General features: G+C 50.8%; 1 protein-coding gene across 3 annotated transcripts in view; it reads left to right on the top strand.

The window, feature by feature from the left end:
• The window catches only part of BUB1B (BUB1 mitotic checkpoint serine/threonine kinase B), a 350,741-nt gene that overhangs the window by 258,950 nt on the left and 66,868 nt on the right, over positions 1 to 24,923 (top strand). For all 3 annotated transcript variants that reach the window (XM_085626910.1, XM_085626909.1, XM_085626911.1), the window contains exon 20: positions 4,594 to 4,766. In XM_085626910.1, coding sequence (XP_085483036.1) covers positions 4,594 to 4,766 — 173 coding nt within the window. The remainder of the gene's footprint in view (positions 1 to 4,593; positions 4,767 to 24,923) is intronic.

The raw sequence follows: 24,923 nt of genomic DNA, 5'->3' as shown, positions 1-24,923 counted from the left end.
AATGGGTCTCTTCCCTGGGGTGGGTACACCCCCTGTTCCTGCCACTCTCCTGTGGGAGGGGGGCAGTAGCCTAGTCCTGATTGGGCAGGGCTCCCCATCTTCAAGATGGCGAGAGCCCAGAGATGCGCTTCACCTCTCCTCCCCCACCTGAGGGGTGGGGTTGGCAGAGGCTGGCACACCCCCTTTCCTTCCTTGGGGTTTCCGGACAGTCTTCCCGCCAGAGTGGGGGTCAGTACCGGTAGGGGCCAGTTGCTCAGTACAGCAAGTGGCCTGGAGAAGCTCACAAAGGCGGCATGTCTTTGAAGCTTCCCCTGCCCATCCTGGGGGAGGAGACCTAGCACCTTGCCCAGGATGTGCATTGTTGCAGGCCCAGGAGAGCGGATGGGTCCAGCAACATGTCTGCTGTGTGGCAGCCTAGGCAGCCCTTCAGACAAGACGTGGATTGTAGGTTAGGTTCAGGGGGCATCTCTAAGATGCCCTCTGTCGTGCATTGTACATTAAATCCCACACTGGCATCAGTGCGGGGTTAATGTTCTGAGAAGTTTGATACCAAACTTCTCAGTCTTCCGTGTTGCCATCATGGTGCTGTGGAGTTTGAGTTGACGACCTCCCAGCACCATATACTCTTAATGGCAGCACTGCACTTACAGTGCCCAGGAATGGACCTGGGTACTGTAGGGGCACAGGGCTCATGCCCTTGTACCCACACAACTGGCATAGGGCACCCAGCTAGAGGGGTGACTGAGGTATGCCAGGGCAGTGTGTGTTGTGGGCATGACACACAGGGATGTGTGCCATGTCGACTATCTGTTTTGTTCTGCACCCATACTCTCAGCCTGCAAGGGCAGTGTGTGTGTGTGTCAGGATACAGGGCCTGTAAGGGTGGCACAATAAGTGCTGCAGCCCTTCGGGGCCTTCTCTGGTCACAAGTCCCTGGGTCCCTAGTGTACCATTTACCAGGGGCTGACATGTGGCCAGAGATGCCAATTGGGTTTAGGCTTCAACACAGTTTTAGGGAAGGAACATAGGCCCTGGGTACCTGATTGGCAGGAGCCCAGGGCACACTCAAAGTACATCAGCAATTCAGCAAAAAGTGGGGGCTTACCATGCAAGAAAAATTGCACTTTCTCACAGCATGCCATTGCGACCTCCCCCAGTGTCTGATCCGAGGTCGGTGCCTGCGACTTTGCTGATGCCCATCAGTGGCGCAAGCCCCATCCTCATCCCCGATGACACGGAGCCAGAACTACGTCGCTCAACGCCAATTCCAACATTGACAGAACCCTGGTTTCTATGTTGTTGCCTGAGCACTTTGAAGATGTGCTAGGCTCAGGAGAGGATTGGAAGGGGTCTGGGGGCCCTCATGAAACCCAGGATGTCTCGGAGGAGAATTTGGAGTGGTATGGGGAACTTGGCTAGGCCAGTGGACTGGATACTTCCACCAGATACTGACATGCTCTCGCCGCCAACAGTGGATACGGAGGAGGGTGCATCCTATGCCATGGTGCTTAAGAAGGCAGCCGCTGTCCTTGGACTGGAGCTGCACTCCGTACATGTTGGGACTAATCTTCTGACCAAGGTGCTTCAACCTCAGAATCTCTTTTGCCCTTTAATGAGGCACTTATGGACTACCCTCTAGGTATATGGTCCAAACCTAGCACAGGAGCTCCTGTGAATAGGACGATTGCACGCCGCCATCGCCCAGCTCCGTGCGACCCAAAGTTTCTCAGCCAAAACCCCACCCCAGAAAGTTTGGTGATGCAGGCCTCAACGTCCCAATGTGCGTTCCCTTCCACCCCTTCGGATAGGGAATCCAAGAGGCTGGACTAATTTGGGAAGACATTTTCTTCCTCCTGCCTGGCATTGCGGTCGGGGAATACCGAATGCTTATTTGGCCATTTCTCCCATTCTTTTGGGGAGACGGTTGCGCAAGTGCTGCCACAAGTCCCAGAGGAGGCCCGGGCTGTGCTCTCCCAAGCTATCAAGGATAGGAGAGATGAAGAAACATTCACCATATGGTGTGGCCTAGATATGACTGATTCGCTGGGCAGATAGATTTCCACGACAGTGACATTGAGGCACCACACCTGGCTTCGAACAACTGGCTTCTCGGGCAATGTCCAAGCCAATCCAATGGACATGCCCTTTGATGGAACCAGTCTCTTTGGGGGAAAAGGCAACCTCAGCCATAGTCAGGTTCAAGGACTCTCGTGCTGCGGCCAGATCCTTGAGCCACTCCGCCAACACCCCCCACCCTCGCACCCCCTCCTCCTGTGCCCAGTCTTTCTTTTGCCCCCTTTTGTGGTAACAAAAATGTTGTCACATTGCTGCCAGCCAATCAGAACCTTGCTGGGGTTCGTTGCGCGGATGGTCCGCGCCCCCATATATCCAAATATGTATTTTGTTTAATATCTCTAAAACTATTGAACAGATTTATATCAAATTACCAAATTCACATTTTCAGGAACAAGAGCTAGCTTTCTGCCAAATTTGGTGTAATTCCGTCCAGCGGTGCAGGCTGGAGTAATGTTAAAAATCCCTATGGGAATTAAGATGATGAGCCCTCCCTTTTTTCTTGGCCCCCGTTTGTCAGATCACCTTGAAACTTTCAACACTGCAGTTCAACTGAGTGTCTTATTTGTTTCGAGAATTTTGTGAAGATTCGTCCAACGGTGCCAAAGATATTGGCAAAACAAAAAACGCTCTTCCTAATGAAACTAGGTCCTGACTAGAACTACCTTTTGGCGACCGCCAGTACGTGATTTATCAATTTATAATTTATATATATCTGTTTATATATATATATATATATATATATATATATATATATATATATATATATATATATATATATATATATATATATATATATATACATATATATATATTTATACACACACCCACCACCACCACAAACCCCCCACCCCCCTCCCGGCTATATTAAAAGCCTGCTGCCCTATCGCTTTAGTCGTGGCACAATGTGTGCTGCAGTACACTAGTGACATTTAACTGACAGGCCATGGTAGTACCATATAATGGAGAGTTACAGATGAGTTAAATATGCCAAATTCGTAGTATAGCTACTTTCAGCATGTTTTAGTGGTCTGAGTACATGCACCGGGGCCTGGTTAGCAGAGGCCCAGTGCACAAAGCCAGCAGCACCAGTTTAAAAAATGGGGGCGATCATGTAAAATTAAGCATTTCTCTACAGGTGCTATTTAGATTAAATGGATGCATAAGGTTAGCGAAATTGGAGAGATAGTAACTGATTTAGGACAATTTTTAGTCTTTTTATAGGCCAACACAACAAAAAGGAATGCATTTAAAGATCCATTGGTAAACCGTCTGAGGCTCTTGCTTTCTCAGGGTACGGAAGTCTACTAAGGAGCCAGTAATCAGGACAAATGAGCAATAATAGGCTGTCATTTGGTTAGCCTTCAGTCAGGGTCATACTTCGTAAGTGAGTGGGGAAATGTGAAGGGATCTCCCGCATAAGACCAGTCAAAAGACTTTCCAAAACATGCGTTCTCAGTAGGGGAATGTCTACATTGTAAACCACACCAAGATGCTTGGGGTCGGAGATGATGCCTACAGGAGTCATCCTGGACTCTTGCAGTCATCTGTTCCTCCCTTAGTCCCACACAACCATGGAGAGAATATTTGCCTAAAGTCAAGACCGGGCCCTGGGTCATGGTGTCTGGAGACTCAGCCGCTAGGTTTGGTAGAACGTCTTTGGTAGCCAAAGTCTGGTTCATATCGGAGTTCTTATTGACACTCCCCTCACTTCAGGTATTGCTTGGATTCCTTTCATGGATTTTCGCTTAGCAGGGTGTCATCCTCTCCAGTTCCTTCCTCTGATCTGTGCCCCTTCCAGAAGGTGTACTCTATTCCGTGTAGTTGCCCCCTTCCGCCAGCCTTCACACTGTTGCCTTAGACTTAGAGGCTGACGGTTCTATCTACTGTTGTTGGGTCATTATATCTGTTTCCATAAATCTGTCATGGCTATCCCGGTTAGGTCATCTCTCATCCTTAAAGGCACTCAACTGAGTCTGGTTGTCATTTGTGAGTCTGGTTGTCATTTGTGGGCCTTTAACAAATATAGCCCAGGGCACAGGTGTATAATGGTAGGTGGACTTTCCACCCATTGATGGAAAATTGTTGTAAGCTAAATTGAGGAACAAAGGTAAATATTAGTGTTCGAGTTGAGGACCTATCCTATCTCTTACTGGGGTCTTTACCTCTGCTTTGTCTTCAATTAATGTCTAAATGTTCTCTTAAAAAAAAAACATTCTGGTAGATATGGGTTTTAATACACTGGCAGCTCTCAGTGGCTTCCTCCTCTGTACACTTGTGGCTTATGCTATTCCTGATGCCAGATGCTGCCATACACTCTGGCATTCACTGCCCGGGCTGCAACTGGTCTTCATTGATAGTGAAGCCCTGACATTGAGCGTGGACTGTAGTGAAATGCTTTCCCAGCAATATGTATTTCTTGTTTGAAATCCATTTTATGGCACATTTTAGTAACAGGTTTGTGAAAAAGTTATTGTGTTGTCTTATGAAATATGACGTTTTTCTATTTGTCATCTACAGTCCTATTTTGGAAGCAAGTCAGGAAGATAACCGCTCCTCCATCTCTTCGGCATCTTCGTCAACTAGCATATCAACTGTAAAAAGTCTGGCCCTCCCGGAAAATGGTGAATTAGCCCACAGCTTTCATACTGACCTTATGCCTTTGGGTGGAAGCAGTAATAGAGACCCTTCAGGTATTTACATTCTGCAATCATTGAGCTTACCCTTTGCATGTTATGTTATTTATGTGGAGCACAGATAATGACGTCAGGATTATCTCTTAGTATCAAGTTACATGAAGCTGAAGTACTGTGATTGTCTACAGGAAATTTGTAGGACATAAGAAGGTCCTTTTATACTTTGTGAGTCTGGTGATGGAGAATTCCAAAATTGGCAGCCTGGAAGTTAAAATCAATTATGAACTTCCCACGCTTCAACAGTATTTTGGGCTGACTTTAACCAAGTCCAGTGTTACCGAGCACAGGGAGTTTCACATGCTCTGTTTTTTTAGATGTGTTCCAGGTGACAGTCGTACACAGCGAATTTACAGTTTACATGGAGAGTCTTGTAGATGACCGCTAAGCAGAGGCCTTCTCAAGGCCCTCTCTTTCCCACTGCAGCTTCACATGGGCTGTAGGAATATTTGGTTGATTCTTAGAACATTTGTGTGGGCAGGGTAATAGGTAATTTGTTCAGGGTTAACAACTGTGCCAAGCACCATTTGTGTGCGAAATATTTAAGGCAGACCCTCAATCAATTTATTTAGGTTTGACTCACTTTAGCGGGAGGCCCTGGGGCTATTCTTGCAAGGTCTTCACTTTTTTAGACTATAGAAGAGCCTCCTTACCCCAGGGCAATGTAACTGTCCTCAGCCCTCGGTTGGCAACCTGTGCCCAAAATTTTACACTTTTGCCGCTACTGCTTGAATTTGACCTTGTATAATTAATTACTGAATCTTGGATAGGTTATAATGCACAATCTATTTAGACTTTACATCTCTTTTCTTCCTGGCACCCTCCTCCTAGATTGACCCCTGCCACCGGAACAGCACAACAGCCCCACTGCATTCTTTTACCATTGTTTTGCTCTCTGTGACCTGATTAATAATCAATCAAAGCTTTCTTCCTGCTACCTGTGAAGGCACTTGTGTGAGCCCCACTCCTTTTGGAATCTGGCTCTGGTGAACTCTTCAGTTTGGTGTATGCCTACCGAAGCCAAGTTCACAAGCTAAGTGATTAGATGCACTGTCAAAACTGTCTTGACAATATGTGGAAGCTAACCCCAAGTGCAGCAAGGCATCTCTGGCATGGTAGATGCACAGGGGCCTCGAGCCGACTACAATACCCTAGTTCACATTTCATGATCAAAAGATACTGCCCACCTTTCTAATGTAACGATTCCCTTTCAGACAGGCTTCTATATCTGATCACCTTTTCCAGAAGCGGTTCCCTGACAAAACCAGGAGGCATGTTTAAGGATGTGGCTTGTGTTTAGTGGGCTAACTTGCACTGTATATGTTATAATAATAATATTATCCACATTTGTAAAGCGCAAACAATCGCCCATAAGGGTCTCTAGGCGCTGGGGGCTGTCGGGAAGATTAAGCAAGCTATTGCCCAGAGTCACATGGTGCTGGGCTAATCTGGCGCCGGGGATCGAACCGTGATCCCCTGATTCCGGAGTCAGTCGCCCTGGCCACGGCGCCACACCTCTTCCTTACGTTATCAAACTCTGTGCAAGACAGTCTTGCTGTACACTGTCTGCCTGGGCTACCATTTTGTTCGCTCAAGTAAATGGCAAATAGGGTTTAAAAGGAGATATCAAAGAAATCTGATCTAATGATGAACTAACCTGGGTGGTGTGAGATCTAGGAGCATCTATCCATCTGCAGCTGGGCATATGAAGAGGGAATTACCAGTTGTTCAATAACAGGGACCTCTATAAATAAAATATGGCACCACCAGGACTTGTATCTCCCAATCACCTCCCCACATGAAACACAACTCCAGAGGCCAAATAGCTTCTCCCAGTAGAATGGATTTTCTGACTGGTACTTCTAATCACAGGTTCCTCACTTTTAGAATAATCCTAGGTGCCAAACATGAACCGTAAGATATTCATAGCAGTGAGCATTGTGTTGCTCCCAGTCAACTTTGTTCCATCCCAGAAAGTAATATAGCAGAGCCAATAGACACCACCCATGTGTGCTGATGTGAGTTCTTTTATTTCCATGCCTTGGTCACCTCTCCGTTCCCCGTCTTGGCCTCCTCTCAGTTCCCCATCTTGGCCACCTCTCCGTTCCCCGTCTTGGCCACTTGGCCACCTCTCCGTTCCCTGTCTTGGCCACCTCTCCGTTCCCCGCCTTGGCCACCTCGCCGTTCCCCGCCTTGGCCACCTCGCCGTTCCCCGCCTTGGCCACCTCGCCGTTCCCCGCCTTGGCCACCTCGCCGTTCCCCGCCTTGGCCACCTCGCCGTTCCCCGCCTTGGCCACCTCTCCGTTCCCCGCCTTGGCCACCTCTCCGTTCCCCGCCTTGGCCACCTCTCCGTTCCCCGCCTTGGCCACCTCTCCGTTCCCCGCTTTAGCCACCTCTCCGTTCCCCGCTTTAGCCACCTCTCCGTTCCCCGCTTTAGCCACCTCTTCGTCCCCCGTCTTGGCCACCTCTCCGTCCCCCATCTTGGCCACCTCTCCGTCCCCCGTTTTTCGGCCACCTCTCCGTCCCCCGTTTTTCGGCCACCTCTCCGTCCCCCGTTTTTTGGCCACCTCTCCGTCCCCCGTTTTTTGGCCACCTCTCCGTCCCCCGTTTTTTGGCCACCTCTCCGTCCCCCGTTTTTTGGCCACCTCTCCGTCCCCCGTTTTTTGGCCACCTCTCCGTCCCCCGTCTCGGCCACCTCTCCGTCCCCCGTCTCGGCCACCTCTCCGTCCCCCGTCTCGGCCACCTCTCCGTCCCCCGTCTCGGCCACCTCTCCGTCCCCCGTCTCGGCCACCTCTCCGTCCCCCGTCTCGGCCACCTCGCCGTCCCCCGTCTCGGCCACCTCGCCGTCCCCCGTCTCGGCCACCTCGCCGTCCCCCGTCTCGGCCACCTCGCCGACCCCCGTCTCGGCCACCTCGCCGTCCCCCGTCTCGGCCACCTCGCCGTCCCCCGTCTCGGCCACCTCGCCGTCCCCCGTCTCGGCCACCTCGCCGTCCCCCGTCTCGGCCACCTCGCCGTCCCCCGTCTCGGCCACCTCGCCGTCCCCCGTCTCGGCTTACCTGCCTGCCATCTTGGCCTCCTCTCTGCCCGCTCTCTTGGTCTCCTCTCTGCCCGCTCTCTTGGTCTCCTCTCTGCCCGCTCTCTTGGTCTCCTCTCTGCCCGCCCTCTGGGCCTCCTCTCTGCCCGCCCTCTGGGCCTCCTCTCTGCCCGCCCTCTGGGCCTCCTCTCTGCCCGCCCTCTGGGCCTCCTCTCTGCCCGCCCTCTGGGCCTCCTCTCTGCCCACCCTCTGGGCCTCCTCTCGGCCACCTCTCCGCCCGCCCTGTCGGCCAGCTGCCCGCCCTCTTGGCCACTTCACCTTAAAATGTCCCAAACAAAAGATCTTCACACTGGTACCTCTGCTTAAGGTTTGGGCTCCGCTTCTCTGGACATGGACAATAAAGTTAAAGTAATGGATTTCACACGGGTGTGGCGTCTATCACCACTCCACCCCATCTGAGGCGCAACAATCTCAGCAAGGAGCCACACAACACCACCTACCAGCTTACGGACGGACTGCTCTGAAAAGCTCCCGATCAATTCTGCCACCTGGGGTTTATTGTAATGGTGAAATATCTGTGATTAGAGTATCCACCATAATGAACGGCACCAAAGGTAAGTAACTTGTTCTTATGCACCACGCAGTTCCAAGCACCGATTACCACTTCCATATGTAGTCTGCACATTTCCTTCACAAATATTTGATTGTTGGAGCCCTTCTCTCCTCCCACATAGGACTGCCATGGCGATCACTACTATGCCAATCCTCTTACCTCGTTTGTTAGCCCCTCCCCCAGCCTGCAGACACCACACACTTTGGTTTAAAAAAATAAATATTATTGCCATTTCAATAGCAAACAGTGTTACAGGAGACCACACACTTGAAAGAGCACAGTATATAGGTATAGCTGCCTCTCTGGCAAACAAACTGCCTGATGATGCTCTTAAAGGTTTAAAACTTCTGCATGGCTCTGTAGTGACAGCTGGGACTTGCTCTTAACATAGTGATCTGATAGATCATACTTGCCGCAGATTCCTTCATGTAGAATTATCCCCAGGCGTGAGACTGGATCCGTAAACTTTTTTGCCACAGCATCCCTGCGCGTCGTCCGCGTACGTGACGTCAGCGAGGTCACATAAGATCCGCCCACGTCAGTTTTTTTCATTTCCGCGTGCAACTAGGATCCGTTCCTTGCTACGGGCCTGTTTAGGGCCCCCTTTCTTCCATTCGTTTGGTGGAACCTTGTACGTTTTGTGGGCGTCTTATGTCGGCGACGGACCCTCACCTCATTTGCATGTGGTGTTTGGGGGAGGATCATGGCACCACAGATTGTGCGGCGTGCCAAAAGTCGCTGTGGGAGCGCCGTATGAAACTTCTCTCGGCGCGTCTCTCCAGGTCGACGTCCTCCCCTCGGTCTGCTTCGGCAGACTGCTTCAGGTCCGGCCGTGGTAGTCGTCCTCGCCTTTCTCCGATGTCACGTGAGCGTCGCTCCCCGATGGCTAAGTGTCGCAGTTCGTCCCCGGGGGCTGGTTTCCGGCCTACCGGGGGCATGGACTCTCCGCGGGTGATGCGGCCCCACGTGTCGTTCTATCCGCCGTTTCCTGGTGTTGGGGGATCGAGAGTCCAGATAGAGACTTACGCGGCGGCTTTGCAGGCCTTCGCTAGCGTCTTCCCCTCCTGTGACGTCGGCGGATCCCTCGCCCTGCGCAGGGCCCTCTGCGGCGCCGCTGGTGGCTCCGTTGCCGACTGTGTCGGATCCAGGCTTGGAAGATGTGGTGCTGTTGGGGTGCGGCTCCTCTGGGGCACCTTCTTCAGGCCACGGCGTCTCTGCCTCGCCGCAAACTCCTGCGGGGGTCCCTGTGGTGTCTGGGGAGTTTGCGGGGCTCGGGTCACATCCCCGAGCCCCTCTCGGTCCCTTGGCAGGGTGGTCCTGTCTAAGGCCGTGGTGACATCGCTACGGCGTCTGCAGCAGCTGGACCGTGCGGAGCCACAGCGGTCGGTGGACTCTCCTCGTCCCGCCCAGGGTAGAGGCCGAGGGTGGACCCCTCATCCCTCTCCGGGCCCCTCTCGTACCTCCTCACAGGCGGCTGCCTCTTTGGAGGGAGAGTCGGAGGTTATCGTCCCTGGCGCCACCACAGGGGTTGCCGGGCGACGGCTGGCGGAGGGCTTCGGGCCCGTCCCGTTCCCCCACGTAGGTGGTTGCCTATGCGGGGGTCGGGCCGGCGCTGCTCCGGGGCCGGTGCAGCTCCAGCTCCACTCCGGTCCCCGCTCCGGTCTCCGATGCGGGGTGATTTGGAGGTCCCTTGCCCGGTGACGCCGGATGGCGCCGGTGTCCTGCCTCAAGCAGCGGACTCTACGGATCCGCGCAGGGGTCATACTGCGGATTAGTCTTCGGACGCTCCTTCTCCGGAGGCAGGCTGCATATTGGTATCGTCCTCCCCGGAGACTGGTCGCCGTGTGGTGTCCTTTTCACCGGCGTCGAAGGGTGGCTCCCCGCCCTTCATGAGGCAGAGGTGTTCGTCGGAAGAGGGGCAGGTCCCTCATTCTTCGGCTCCTCCTGACTTACAGGCCTGGCCCTTGCGCGCACCGCTTGGCCTCGGGGACGGCCGCCTTAGTTTGCAACCGCCGCCCACGGAGAAGCTGCCTTCTCCTCCGCGGGGCCCTACGGATGCGGCCGTCGCTCACGCGGTGTCCACGGCTGTGGGCATCCTACGCATAGGTGACCCGGTGGCTCACTTTCCGGCGCACCATCTGTTGAAGGTCCTTCACCAGGGCTCTGGTGGGAGGGAAATCTTGACGTCCTTTGAAGGTTCAATCCTTTCTGCCTTGACGGGGGCTTGGAGGCGTCCTGCCTCCGGGGACCCGGTGCCTCAGCATCTTCTATTTCTATTTAGGGGGTCTTGTAAAGCGCTTGGTGACGCCCAGCGGCGTGTCCCCGCGCTGAGGAGCAAATACTTACTGGAACCTACAGAAGTGGAATACCTTACTGTTCGAATAGTGCAGTTTTAAGCTTGGCTCTAAAGATTAGTTTCTGCATCGGCACCTTCCAACGCCGCGTGACCCGGCATGCCTGTCAATTCACCCCTCAGCCGCCAGCCCCCTTTTGCGGACTGCTTTTCGGTAACAATGTATCTGTAGAGACGATTCTAGCCACAGATTCCTTCACGGCCCGCCCTTCCTCCCCTATTCTGCGAGGACCCTTGGGTTGGTCTTCGGTACTCTCCTCCTGGTGGGGTGCTGTGTCTCCTGTGTGTGCCTTCCTTGTTCTTGACGGGTGACTCCATCTGGGGGGCGGTTCATTCCTCCTTTGGTTCTTTGGAGGATGGGGTTCCGGTGCTCCGGTGTCCTGCTGCTCTGGATACTCCAGGTTTGAGGGGGATTGCTTCTATCCCTGTCCTCCCTCCCCTCCCTTCCATTGCTATCCTCTGCTTAAGGATCATCTGGCCATGTCTTGCCCTTGTCCCTTGTGGGTAGTTGCCCTCTAGGTTGGGGTGGCTTGGAAGTTTGTTGTCCCGGTCTGTCTTGGGACGGGTCCCATTCTTTGCTCAGGATCGGGGGGGGGGCGGGTTACTACGTGTGCCATGCGTTTACGCATGTTCTTTTCCTCCGGGGCACAGGGATGGGAGGCTGTCTATGTGCTGGCAGGGTGACTACGCAGGTTTCTGCTTCTTCTTCTTTCTTCTTCCCTGCCCTTGGGTTCTACGGTGTTGGCACTACTCTGGTGGTAGTGTTAGTCACCGTTTCTTTCCAATTTTTCTGCTCTTCGCACACTGTTCCCATGCTTCCACAGTGGTTCCGCGTTGTTGTGCAGAAAAGTTCTCTGAAGAAAACTGACGTAGGCACGCCGGGGCAGGTCTTATGTGACCTCGCTGAAGTCACGTACGCAGACGACGCCTGGGTGGAGTCGCGTGATGTCGCCCCGCCCCCGGCGTGAGGGATGCTGTGGCAAAGTTTTCGGATCTAGTGTCACGCCTGGGGATAATTCTATGTGAAGGAATCTGCGGCTAGATTAGTCTCTACCAGATACATCGTTACCGAAGGTAAGTAACTCGTACATCTAGAGGACTGCTCCCGGGATACTCCTCTCACAATGTGTTAACATTATGCTCTGGATTTCTGCAATACAGCTTTTTTTGCCCACATCAAGGAGCATCTCTAGCTCAGTATAATTTGGTCTTTGCCGCTGCGCCTACTCTTGCCCTTGGTAACCTTCATCCCAGTAGTGTTTTGCTTTGAAACCTGATGAAAAAGTAAGAAAATATATTCAACTTTGCAGCCAGTACTCTGGGACCCCTGATGAAATGTGCATTCCATATTTCGGAGGTAAAAATAGCCTGATGGAGTATTGGTAGGACATCCTCAACGCAGTATTTTGGTGCCATTGAATGTTCCCAGTTACTGTCTGCTATGGAGAAGGTCTTTTCAAGTGTTACGCAGAAAACAGCTTAGCACTAATGATTTCTGTTACTATGTTGACTTACTCATTCTTTTTTTTTGTTTTTTTAAGACTGCCTTCACTCTTTTAAGTCCTGCGCTAGCCAAGACCTTTTGATTTTACCAAAATGATATGTATAATACACTTAAAGGGGCTTTCAGCCCCCTCTCTTCATCCATTGGTATGTTGTCATTCACATTTTGCTTCCTCCCATTACAGTTTACAGCATGGGGCACTGGGTCATACTACTTAAGCCACTTGGCAACTTCAGTTAGAGTGACTGCCTTTTGCTCTTTCACAAGGTGCACATCTGTACACAAGGTAGTTCCTTTAGTGCCAGTTTTTTGTTTTAGATTATAATTAGTTTAGTGTTTTCTTTGTTTTTGTGCTAATGTAATAGCAGGACGTTTTTGATATGACTGCAGGGCACATCCCAGCCATATCAGATCGCATCTGCTGCTAATGGTTTTGGAAATTTCTTTGGAGTGGTCTTGTTTTCGGACTGCTGATATTTCTAGTCAACCTACATGAACTCTGAATCTAATCTACTCAGTGAGCTCTATCTGTGTTTGCAATCCTGTCTTGCCTTCTTCCTTGGACATTATTTCATTCTTTTTCCATTCCTGCCTTCTTTCTGTCTTTAGTGCTTCGTTTCGTTGTTCCTTTTTGCCTTTCCTTCTTTTTTCCTTTTCTTTGTTTTTTGTCTTCCTTCTTTCTTTTTTCCTATTGTCTCACAGAGTTGCTTACATTTTTGGCACATTTTGCTGTAGTGTCCCACCGAGTGGTACTGTATCTGTGCAGGTGCACACGCATCAGCTATTGCTTGTCGAAAATCAAACCAATCGGTTGCCTGCTGTTCTCAGGTGACATAGGTGTGATCATTAGAGGGGGCTATGTGAGAAGCAACTGCTTTTTAGAATAGATATTATAGTTTCTATAAAAGCAGCTTAAGACACACAGGTATGAGATTGAGTAGTTTATATACAGAAGAGCTAGCAATCCTGCCAACAAGCTCTGCGTTCCAGTACCACACTACCCATTAGATCTTCTTTAGCAATACTGTAAATAATTTTTGTTTTTAATCTGCGTTTCATGCCAAAACTGGACTGTAGGCAGAACAGGTGAGAATTTCGGAACCAGAACTGCTGACTTAATTTCTTTTCTACGTTTAGGCTAAAGACATGAAGTATATGTAATATGGGTTCAGAACCTTGTCGTTTAGCATATATACAATGATGTAGCTGATGTTAATATTGCGTGCAACAACAACCAACCTGCATGTGGCGTTAATATTCAGTGCAACATTAACTAACCCGCTTTTAGCGTTAATATTCCGTACACCATTAACCTACCCGCATGTGGCGTTGAATATTCAGCATTAACCAATCCGGTGCAGTAGATGTAAAGACCCTGATGGGCAGCCCACTTCTGCAGACGTGGCTATCTATACAGAGAAAATACCAACTCTGAACTCCTGTCTAAGGGTACATTTTTTATTATCTTAATAATGATGGTCACGTTGAACATTCTTTTCTCAGCTATTAATTGCCTGTTCCTCCAAAAGAAGTTAGGAAAAACATGGAATATGTATTCTCTAAACTGTCATTTACGGTTTCTCTTTGGGTGCTGCTCTGCTGCCTTCTGTTACTTATTTGTTTCCGTGTCCATAATTGTAGGAAGGTAGGATCCTTCTAGCATGGTTACCCCCACTTTTTGCCTGTTGTCAGTATGTCCTCTTGTCAGTATGTTTTTGACTTAGTCTGCTGGGTTCCTGCTAATCGGGATCCCAGCAACTGTGCTCCCTCCCCTAAATTGGTTCTGGTAAGTTCTTTGGTTAATCTGCAATTGGCTACTGGTGTACCCTTCTAAGTACCTATTATGTAGTACTAAGGTACTCAGTCCATAGGTACACCAGGGGTCTCCCATAGGCTGCAGCATGTATTGTGCCACCCATGGGAGTTTGCTCGAAACTGTGACTACAAGCCTGCCATTTGCAGCCTGCATGATTTGGTGCTTGCACCTCTCACAACAGATATAAGTTTCCTTATATCTGAGGTTTCTCAACTTAAAACCCATACGTCCCCCCCTATGGCAAGCTCTTCAGTCCTAAGGGCAGGGTGCTTGGTTACAAGTGTGAGGATGCCCCTGCATGAGCAGGACACCCCTACATACCCCGGAGTCGATTCTACAGGCTCCGGATATTTATGGAGGATATGAGGTTGCAATATTGGCCTAGTCACTCACAAATATAGGTTGGGGTGATCTGAATAAACCTCCAGTATTGGATGGAGGAATGTGAGCTGATATTGTACGCCATTTTATATTTTACATTTATGCGGGGATTTGCTGCATGATTCCACTTTTTGCCGTTATAGAGGTGTTTTATGATCTTGTCTCTATGGGCATAGGACTGTTTTGAGCCCTTGTGAGACTTTTCTGAGCCCTGACGAAGTTCCAATGGTACGAAACGCGTTGGTTGTGGTTGAATTTTAAAAAACATTACTTATAGAATAAAGGACATTTTGGATAAACTTAAGGCTTTCCTTTGACTTCGTTTCTGGTGCACCGTCCTCACCTTCACATTTATATATAGATATCTGGGGTCAGTCGTTTTCATCCACTGGTGTGGAGCATTGGACATTTTCCTAATGCTGTGCAATGTCCAGGCAGTCAGGTCACACAGCGGAGAGCTACATCATAAAGCATGTGCACCCTAGAAGAATGATGTGGGAGGGGGCATTTGCTTAGATTTTTTTAATTTACAAATTCAAGATTGGAGATGATACTTTGGTCTGTAAATCAAAAAATATTTGTTTATTCCGCAAAAGTACAAATGCCCCCCCCCCCCCCATCCCAAAAAAAGCTGCCTGAGTGGCGAATTAATAGAAGGGGTGAAAAGCACGGGCTGTTAGAAGCGCACAAAGTGAAAAGCACACAATTGACGGCAGCACAGGTGTCGTGGGGGAAACACATGGAACCATACAGTGCGTGGGGGAGAGGTACACGTGGGAGAGAAAAACTGTGGGGACTATTTTTCTGGTGAGAACCCAGGGAGAGGGGGGAGAGAGCTGGCAGTCACATTTCACTCTCATGGAGTGCTTAATCAAAAAGACAAAAAAGTTCCCTAACAGTGAGCACTGGAAGGATAGAAGCCAGTCGGAGACCTGGTAAAGAGGCTCTGCTCATGTGTTGGGACAAACAATTTTGACAAGCTGGGATAAGGAAAGCCATCAAAAGAGAAGCAAGCATAGGAGTGACCATACTAAACTATTAAAATTGTATCCAATTTTTATTTTTATTTCACATTTTTATTAGAAGCATATGCCTGCCACATTTATGTGAGGGCATGCTTTATAGTATTTTTCTTGGGCTATGTTTAAATATATTTACAAATTAAACAGAACACCAGCTTCCCAAGGTTAGACCTATTGGATTTGCCAATGTTAGTTTGAAGGTGTAATTTCCCTTAAGGCTACCTTGACAGTCACTCCTTCGGTTTGGTGTGTTCTGGATGTTGAGTCTCGGTGCATTGCCAGCCGCAGACACCGCACCACTCAAGCAGGCGAGGCTCATTCAGACCCGCCTGTAACAGCTATTCTTTCCTTGTGTAAATGTCCTGAGTTTGCCCTTTTGCAACAGGTTGGCTTCACCTAATAAAGTAAAGACCTGAGATATGCTTTTGCACATAGAATTGCCACCTCTTGCAGACTGGTATATATATGCTCATTCTTAACACGTTTGTTAAAGCTCCTGGCAGAAACCATGGTGTCTCAGCAGCATCATTTTATTGGAGCATTTTCGTAACATTTGTAAAGCATCTTCTGTCAACACTGCAAACTCTGTCCATGAACGCATGCAGCATAGGTTAGGACTCACAGTTTATGAATTAAATCATGCTCGCAACATAAAGAGAATACACACTACTCTTGAAAGACTCCTACTGCTTGAGGTGACTCCTGGCTAGATCAAAGATTTTTTTTTTAACTGACTGACCGTAGATTCTTACTCTCAATTATAGTGCCTTGTTACACTGTTGAATTTTTATTATAATGCAGTTGTACCCTACAGAGTACTGGGAGAATTGATCACAATTGATGTATGTTGCAGGGAATCTTTGGTGGTTTGTGGCCTGTTGTGTTATGGTTGAAATCTGTATCCTGATCATGTGATTCATTTTTCCTGGCTTTAACTACTAGCCCCAGCCCTCCTGACCTGGTTGTTGTAGTTTTCTCCTTCCCAGCCTTCTTGCTCACCAAACTGTGGCTGTGTTCAAAGGTTATTCAGGCATAAACTGCACACATAGCTTTTTGATTGGCGTTTTTTGGAACTACAGACTGCATTTTGTGTATAGCCCCCAGGGTGTTTTTCTGCACTCAAGCTTTTTAGCAGGGGGCATCCCAGTGGAGACAAGTACGTCACAGATCTAACCTTTCACTGCTTGTTGACTTTGTTCAATAACAGATAATGGTGGTTTCCTACTCTAATTTTTGTATTTATTTGAAGAGTTTTATGTAGCGCTGCCTAGACCCGGAGGTATCAGAGCGCTTTACATGAGGAATCGAGAGTTACAAAATACATTTGTTACTGGAGCCTAAAATACCAATAGGAAAAGACAGTGTTACACAGTAACATGAGTTCTAAAAGTAAAACAGAACACAGACAAAACGTCTGAAGGTGCGTAGAAGGTAGAGGGGGAGGAGTAAAAAGGGGATTGGAAAGGCGATCGGATCAGGCAGACCGGCGGGGGGGGAAAGTATTTCAGAGAAACCCAAAGTCAGAAGAGAAAGTCAGACAAACCGGCAGGGGACCAGCATTTACCACATCCAGTGTCGCGGTGACACTACAAGTTGAGAGGGGTGGAGGGGACCTGAAGGGGGGTTGTTGGAAACCGGGCAACCGGGTTAGCAGTCACCAGGTTCCCAGCACAATGGTAGCTTGGCTCGAGCGGTTGGGGGTCAGGCACCGTGTTAAGCGTACGTCACACCCACACAATAACCATGCGTTCATCCGTTCCAAAAACGACACTACACCGTAAAAATAATGCAAGTCAAGTTGAAAATATATATGTCTTTATCTTATTTTCTCTTAGTTGCAGGTTTCATAACATAAATACAAGACAATAGGATTTTCCTTAAAAAGAGCAGGTCAAATAAACAATACTACTTCTGAATTTCCACAAATAGGTTCATGTCATCATTAAGCAAAGAATAAATAGTTGGGCAATAAATATAGACGGCAAATAAATACAGTCAGACAATAAATACAGTGCAAGAATAAATTAGTGGAAGACAATAAATAAAGCACCTTCAATAAATAAGGTAAAACAATCAAGGACAGTTACAGTTCAAATCATTTTCATGAGGTCACTTGGTCTTACTTTGCCCATACACAACTTAAGGACACTTGGATGGCATGGGGGTGCCCCACCTAGATTGGTCAAGGCTGGGGCCTAAGCTGAGGTGGAACAAGGGTAACCTAAAGATCTGGCCCTCCAAACTACACAGCCCCTCACAGATGTCACTGCACCAGTCTTAGTTCACCCCTGGCACTCCCAGGCTGGTTCTAACACCCCTCTAGCCCCTAGAATGGTCTTTTAGGGCTCCACGGGGCCTTAAACACCCCCTCTACCACTTACTGCCCTTTTCACGATGATCGGCTCCGCTCGGCACCGTGTCGACGCCGTGAGGCGGCTCCGGATCGATGTCGCTGGGCGGCCTCGACTCGATGTCGCTGGGCGGTCTCGACTCGATGTTGCTGGGCGGCCTCGGCTCGATGTCGCTGGGCGGTCTCGGCTCGGTGTCGCTGGGCGGTCTCGGCTCGGTGTCGCTGGGCGGTCTCGGCTCGGTGTCGCTGGGCGGTCTCGGCTCGATGTCGCTGGGCGGCCTCGGCTCAATGTCGCCTTCCGGCGTCGCAGGGACTCGAACTCCCCACTTCCTGGTGTCTCCGGAGTGCGATCTCCACTCCCGACCTCCGGCGCGCTTCACCTCAGTTTCCGGCGACTCCGGTGGGCGGACTTCACTCCCCCGTCGACGCCTCACCTCGACCTCCAGCGCCTCTCCACGACCTCCGGGTACGACGTCTGCTTTCTGTCAGCGCCGCTTCTCTACCTTAGGCCCCAGGTCTCCAGGCTTCTCGACGTCAGGACTCCAGGAGGACACTGCTGAACAGGTCAGGAACTTGCTGTTCTCCTTCTTTAAGGCCTGTTCCAAATATTCAGTTCTTTAAGATGGTTCTTCTGGTCTTGATCCCACACAGGGCTCTAAGCTGGGCTTGGTCAGTAGAGACTAGCATCAAGGGTGGGTTTCTGGACCCCACTCCAAGCACTGGTTTCCACCTCTGCTGCCTTACTCCGACCTCCTTCTAACTCTGTCCTCTCTCTTCTCCAGTCAGTTGCCAACTGCCACTCTGAGATGGCCTCCCAACATTCTAAACTGCCTCCCACTGTCACAGGGTTCTAGAATGTTACAGAAGGTTCTAGAAACCTCCAGTGGGTTCTGGTGATGTCACAGGTGACAATGGGTGGCCACCATTTTGTGGCTCAGGACCTCAGACAGAAGTTCCAGGGGTAGGGAAAATGGCTCCCTGACCCTGCATCAACACTAAAAAGTCTGGTGGTTCCCAAAAAGGAAAAATTATAACGGGGTTTGAGGCAAAAGTTGGACAAAATAAATAATGATGAGGAGGGACCACCCAAAGGGCTGACAGGTCTAACAGGGGTCGAAAAGAGGAAACACAGTCCTGCGACACAGGGAGCAGTCCAGGGGTCGACGCAGTCAAGATGGAGGATCCTGGTCACGGGTCCCGATAAGAAACACAAAATGGTAGGAGGCAGAAAAAAACAATTCTACAAACCACAAAGGGGGAGCAGGATTAGGAAGGGGTGGGTGGCCACAGGATTGAGGAGGGATGAAGGTTGGTGAGCGCCGATCTCAAACAGGTCGTCAACGTGAGCTCACTGGGGGCTGCAGGGGCAGCCGTGTCGTCGTTCTGCAAAGCCACAAAGTCCGGAGACGTCCGCTCAGGTGCCTACGAATAAACCCCAGGAGAGGGAGGCAGCAGTTGGTATCCGGGGGGACACGCTTCCCTAGTCTCGGGGAGGGAAAACAGGCTCTGGGGTATCGTTTTTCAGAACCGCTGAACTTTTGCCGCTGCAAGACTCGCGCGTCCCAGTCGCCGATCCGGAAGGTGAAGGAGGAGGTCAGGCAGCTGCGGGCAAACAAAGAAAGAAAGGAAACGTCTCGAGGGGCGAAACAAAGCCCATCACCTCCACAGCCACCGAGGAAACTCCACCGGACACCAGCCGCGCAGAGTATGTTCCATCCTCAGCAGATCTTCGATGTTTCGTCGGAAGGAGGGGGAGACACAGCGGAGAGCCGAAGAAAAATTGTGTCCAATATCCGGCTGGGTAGGTGACGGCCGAGGGGGTGCTCAACAGCCAGTCTCCCCTATAGCTGCAATGGCAGCTCCACCAGACATCAGCCATGTTGATTTGGGCTCTGTGGTCGGAAGAATATTCACTGCTCATCAGAGGTTACGAGTAGAACCGTGGGAATCCGAGAGTAGAAGGACTGTGTCCATTAGAACCCCAGGTGAGTGAAAAGATCCGAGGAGGGGGTATATTCAAGGGGATTATTGCCAAAAGGCCATCCCTACCCACCCATCGTCCATCTTGGATCTTTTTCTCTACACCTGCCTACTCACTTCCCAGTTGATGACAGCCGGGGTAATTTTACCACTGCTCCTTTGCAAAAACAGTGATTGTATTTGATAATTGGTGAATGCATGTTGAACCACCACCTGATTTACTCTGAAGAGGGTTAAAATTGTGAATGACGCTTTTTCCTTCATATCCAAAAGAAAGTTAGCTATAGATTCCTTACCTTAGAATTACCCCCAGGCGTCAAACTGGATCCGGAAAGTTTTTCGTCCGCAGTACCAGTGTGCGTCGTAAGGTGGCAACAGTCGACTCTGTGTCCATCGTCGGCGTCGCCGGGATGACGTCATGGTAGCTACATAGAGGCCTCCCTCCTGCGCTGACGCCAGTTCTTTCTTTTTCCGCAGATCCGGAGAGAGACCAGTCACTTTTTGACTGAGTTTTTTGCGACTTTTGTCGACTTTGTTTTTGAGTCTTCAACCGACTCCAGGTGCATGAGCGATGCCCGGTTTCAAGGCATGTGGTTCCTGTACCCGAATGATGTCCGTGATGGATCCGCACCGCATGTGCCTCTTCTGCCTGGAGCGCCACCATGACCCCAAGTCGTGCTCTGACTATCGAACCATGGCCCGAAGTCTTTGCGGGAGCGGTCCCGAAAGCTCCTCGAGACACGGCAGTCGGCTCCACATCCCGCAAGGTCCCGGTCGCGTGGGAGGTCGAGGGACCAATAGCGGAGTCATCATCACTCCTCTTCTAAGTCTTCGCACTGTGGGTCAGGAAAGTTGAAGCATAAGAAGTCGAAGAAGCATCGTCGCTCTTCGACTTTCCGTCGGCCGACTCGACGCAGAGTGCGGATGGACCCCCTTGGATCCAGGCCTGGATCTGGATCGGCGCCAGTCGACCTCGTGACACTTCCACCAGCACCGACTCCGCTGGCACAACGACCGCAGCCAACGCGAGCTGGACCCACAGCCAGCGTCAACCCCAGCTTCCAACCCAACCAGACTCTGACACGGAGCCGGACCGGCGTCGGCCGACGCCAGATCCGGCGCCGATGAGTGCTTTTGTCCCTGTGTCCCACCCTGGCCATTTTCAGCCAGTTTGGCAGCCAGAGGAGGGTGTGGAAGACTGGGAGCCGTCTGGGGACCCTTTGACAGATCATTTGGAGTACGACCGGACTGGAGAGAGGAACTGGGGGGTGCCAGTGGTCTGGATACCTCCCCAAACCTCGGCATTTTGTCTCCTCCTACCGTGGCTACGGAGGAGGTAGCATCATATGCAGTGGTGTTGTGTAGGGCGGCCGAGGTGCTCCACCTCGAGCTACCTACGGTGGCAGTCAGGACTAACCTCCTGACAGAGGTCCTTCAACCTACAGTGAGCTCTTCGGAGCCCCTGCTGCCATTTATTGAATCCCTCACGAACATCCTTTTGGGTACGTGGTCCAGGTCCAACACAGGGGCTCCTGTGGACAGGATGATTGCCCGACGCCACTGCCCGGCCCTGGGCGACCCCACTTTCCTCTCCCAACACCCTACCCCTGAGAGCTTAGGCACGTTGATGGAGAACCTTAGCAAATGCAGGAGGTCGGCCGTAGTCTGGAGGTGGGAGACGACAGCCTGGGGCGAGCCCGCCTTCAACAGCCAGTTGTCGAGATAGGGGGAGACTGGAACCACTGATCTGCGCAGATGAGCTGTGACCAGCGTCATCACTTTCATGAACACCCGAGGGGCGCTGGTAAGGCCAAAGTGGAGCACGGTAAATTGAAAGTGCTCGTGGCCTACCATGAACCGCAGGTAACGCCGGTGGGCTGGCAGGACGGGGATGTGGAAGTAAGCATCCTGCAAGTCCAACGCTACCATCCAGTCTCCAGAGTCTAGGGCAGACAAGACCTGAGCGAGCGTCGACATCTTTAACTTCTCCTTCAAGAGGAAGCTGTTGACGTTCCTGAGAACCAAGATAGGACGCAGGCCTTTGTCCTTCTTGGGAACCAGAAAGTAGTGAGAATAGCAGCCAGGACCTACTTCTGGGCAGGAATGCACTCGATGGCACCCTTGGCCAAGAGTGCAGAAACTTCCTGTTGGTGAAAGGCCAGGTGATCCTCCGACATGCGATGGTACTGAGGTGGCATGGAGGTAGGGGTAGTCTCGAAGGGGAGGGAGTAGCCCCTTCGGACTATTTGCAAAACCCACCTGTCCGACGTGATGGTGCGCCAGTGAGGGAGGTGATGGCGGATCCTGCCGCCCATTGGCGTTTGGTGGCCCTGAAAGGTCGAACTAGGAAGGTTTGGAGGCTGCTGCAGAGCGGGCTGTGGTGGACTGGCACACCCGCTGGCTCCAGAACCACGCCGGTGGTTCCCACGTCCCTGGCCGCGCTGGGGCTGAACAGCTTGTGCTGCCCTGTGGCTCTGGGAGGGACATAGTGAGCACCCCTTCTGTAGCCACGAAAGGGGCGAAAGGCAGACTGCACAGGGCGGGTGGTGGAGAGGCCCAAGGACCTGGCCATAGCCCGAGAGTCGTTTAAGCACTCCAGCGCGTTGTCTGCCTTGTTGCCGAAAAGGCGACAGCCTTCAAGGGGGATTGGACATCCCCTGAAAAACCAGTCGAACGCAACCAGGCGTAGCGTCGAAGGGCTACTGATATTGAAATCGCCCTGCCAAGTGCATCGGCGGTATCCAGCCCAGCTCACGTAGCTGCCTGACAGATGTCATTTAAGGGGACTCCTCGTCCCAAAGCAGTAGTAGCTGCAGTCGCCCTGGTGGAATGGGAGCGCAGCTCCACTGGAGGATTCTTCTTAGCCAAAGAATAGCAGGCTTTGATGCACAGAATGACCCACCTGGAGATGGTGCGTTTGTGCACGGCCTGACCTTTATTAGCGCCCACTTAACCAACAAAGAGCTGGTCGTCCACCCGGAATTGTTTTGTGCGATCCAAGTAGAAAGAAAGTGCATGCTTTGGATCCAGACGGTGTCGCCTAGCGAGTGCCACCTTGGAAATTCCAACTCGCAGAATTGCTGACATTGCTCGTTCTCTTTTGTGGTGAATAGATCTAACCAAGGCTCTCCCACTGCTGAAAGAGACCTTGCACCACCTCCAACTGAAGACGCCATTCATGATCCATCATGCATCGGTGGCTAAGTTAATCTGTCCTTGCGTTCAGCGAACCTGCCAGGTGTTGAACCACCAGAGACATGCCCTGATGTTCCAGCCATGTCCAAATACGAAGAGTCTCTTGACATAGGGTCCACGACCCCACCCCGCCTTGTTTGTTGCAGTACCAGATGGCAGTGGTGTTGTCCGTGAACACCTGCACTACTCTTTCCTTGACAGAGGGAGGGAAGGAAGGCTTTGAGTGCAAGACGGATAGTCCGAAGCTGCAGAAGGTTGATGTGGAGCCCGGACTCCTTTGGAGGCCAGAGGCCTCTTATCTCCGTCTATCCCATGTGGCTGGCCCTTCCCAGAAGGGATGCGTCTGTCACTACTGTGTGTTCTGGTTAGGGAAGGGAGAGGAATCTGCTATTGACCCAATCCTGGTTCGTGAGCCACCACTGCACTTGTCGTGCAGTGCCCTCCGAGATCTGGACGCAATCGGACAGATCCCATGATGCTGCACCCACTGGAACTTCAGGTCCCACTGCAGACCCCGCATATGCCACCTGGCATGATCGACCAGCAGGATGCAGGCGGCCATGAGGCCCAGCAGCCTTTGGGTCATCCTGACCGAAACCCGGGATAGATGCTGAAATATTGGAATCATAGCCTGAATATCCCGGACTCGCAGTTCAGGAGGATAAAGCCGAAACTGCGTCGTGTCCAGAACTGCTCCGGTGAAGATGAGCTTCTGAGGGGGGGTCAGGTGTGACTTCGGCAAACCATCACTTTGCCCACCTTCTTTCCGCCTCCGCATCCTTTGAAAGAGGAAGAAAGGCTCCACCGTCTGGATCCAAAGAATGCGCTTTCTTTCTACTTGGATTGCACAAAACCATTCCGGGTGGACGACCAGCTCTTTGTTGGTTACGTGGGCGCTAAGAAAGGTCGGGCTGTGCACAAACACATCATCTCCAGGTGGGTCGTTCTATGCATCAAAGCCTGCTATTCTTTGGCTAAGAAGGATCCTCCAGTGGGGCTCCGCTCCCATTCCACCAGGGCGACTGCAGCTACTACTACTTTGGGAGGAGGAGTCCCCTTAAATGACATCTGTCGGGTAGCTACGTGGGCACCGCTGCACACGTTTACGAAACACTACTGCCTGGACAGTCAAGTCCGGAGAGACGGCTTCTTTGGCCGTTCTGTTCTCCACGAGTTTCTGGTGTGAACTTGGTTCGCAAACCCACCTCCGGGGTTGGTATTGCTGGGGTATCTATTCGAAGGTAAGAAATATATAACTGTTTCTTTCAGATGAACAAGTTACGTACCATCGGTAACAATATATCTGTACGAAACATAGGTTAGTTATAGATTCCTTACCGCCCCACCCATCCTCCTCGTTCTGCAAACTGACTTCTAGGGTAAAGGACATCCTTTCAGGGCCCTGGTTTTGTGCACTAGTGGTCAGTGTCTTGCATGGCTCTGCTCTTCTGGCATGGAAAGTCGTGTACAGAACTGACTTCAGCACGCGAGGGCGGCATCTATGAAGATACCGCAACGTCATCCCGGCGACGACGAACGATGCCACCTTCCGACGCACAGGGGTACTGCTGATTGAAAAACTTTCCGGATCCAGTCTGACGCCCTGGGGGTAATTATAAGTTAAGGAATCTATAACTAACCTATGTTTCTTACAGATATACTGTTACCAAAGGTAAGTAACTTGTTCATTAGTCTAATTAATGATTGTTATGCAGGTAAATATTAAAGCATCTCATTTTCTATATATTCATTCTCATGCTGATTTGAGCAATTAATAATTTCTAGATTTTTAACGTTTTCTGTGTGAAACCTTAAGCGATACGTTTTATTTGCTCATGGAATCAAACCGCTTGTATTTTAGAGTCCTTCAATATGACATTTGTAGACATGTTGGTATATGACTCTAGAG

This window comes from Triturus cristatus, chromosome 9 (assembly GCF_964204655.1).
Source record: "Triturus cristatus chromosome 9, aTriCri1.1, whole genome shotgun sequence".
Taxonomy (NCBI): Eukaryota; Metazoa; Chordata; class Amphibia; order Caudata; family Salamandridae; genus Triturus; species Triturus cristatus.
This window is presented reverse-complemented; position numbering and strand designations above follow the sequence as displayed.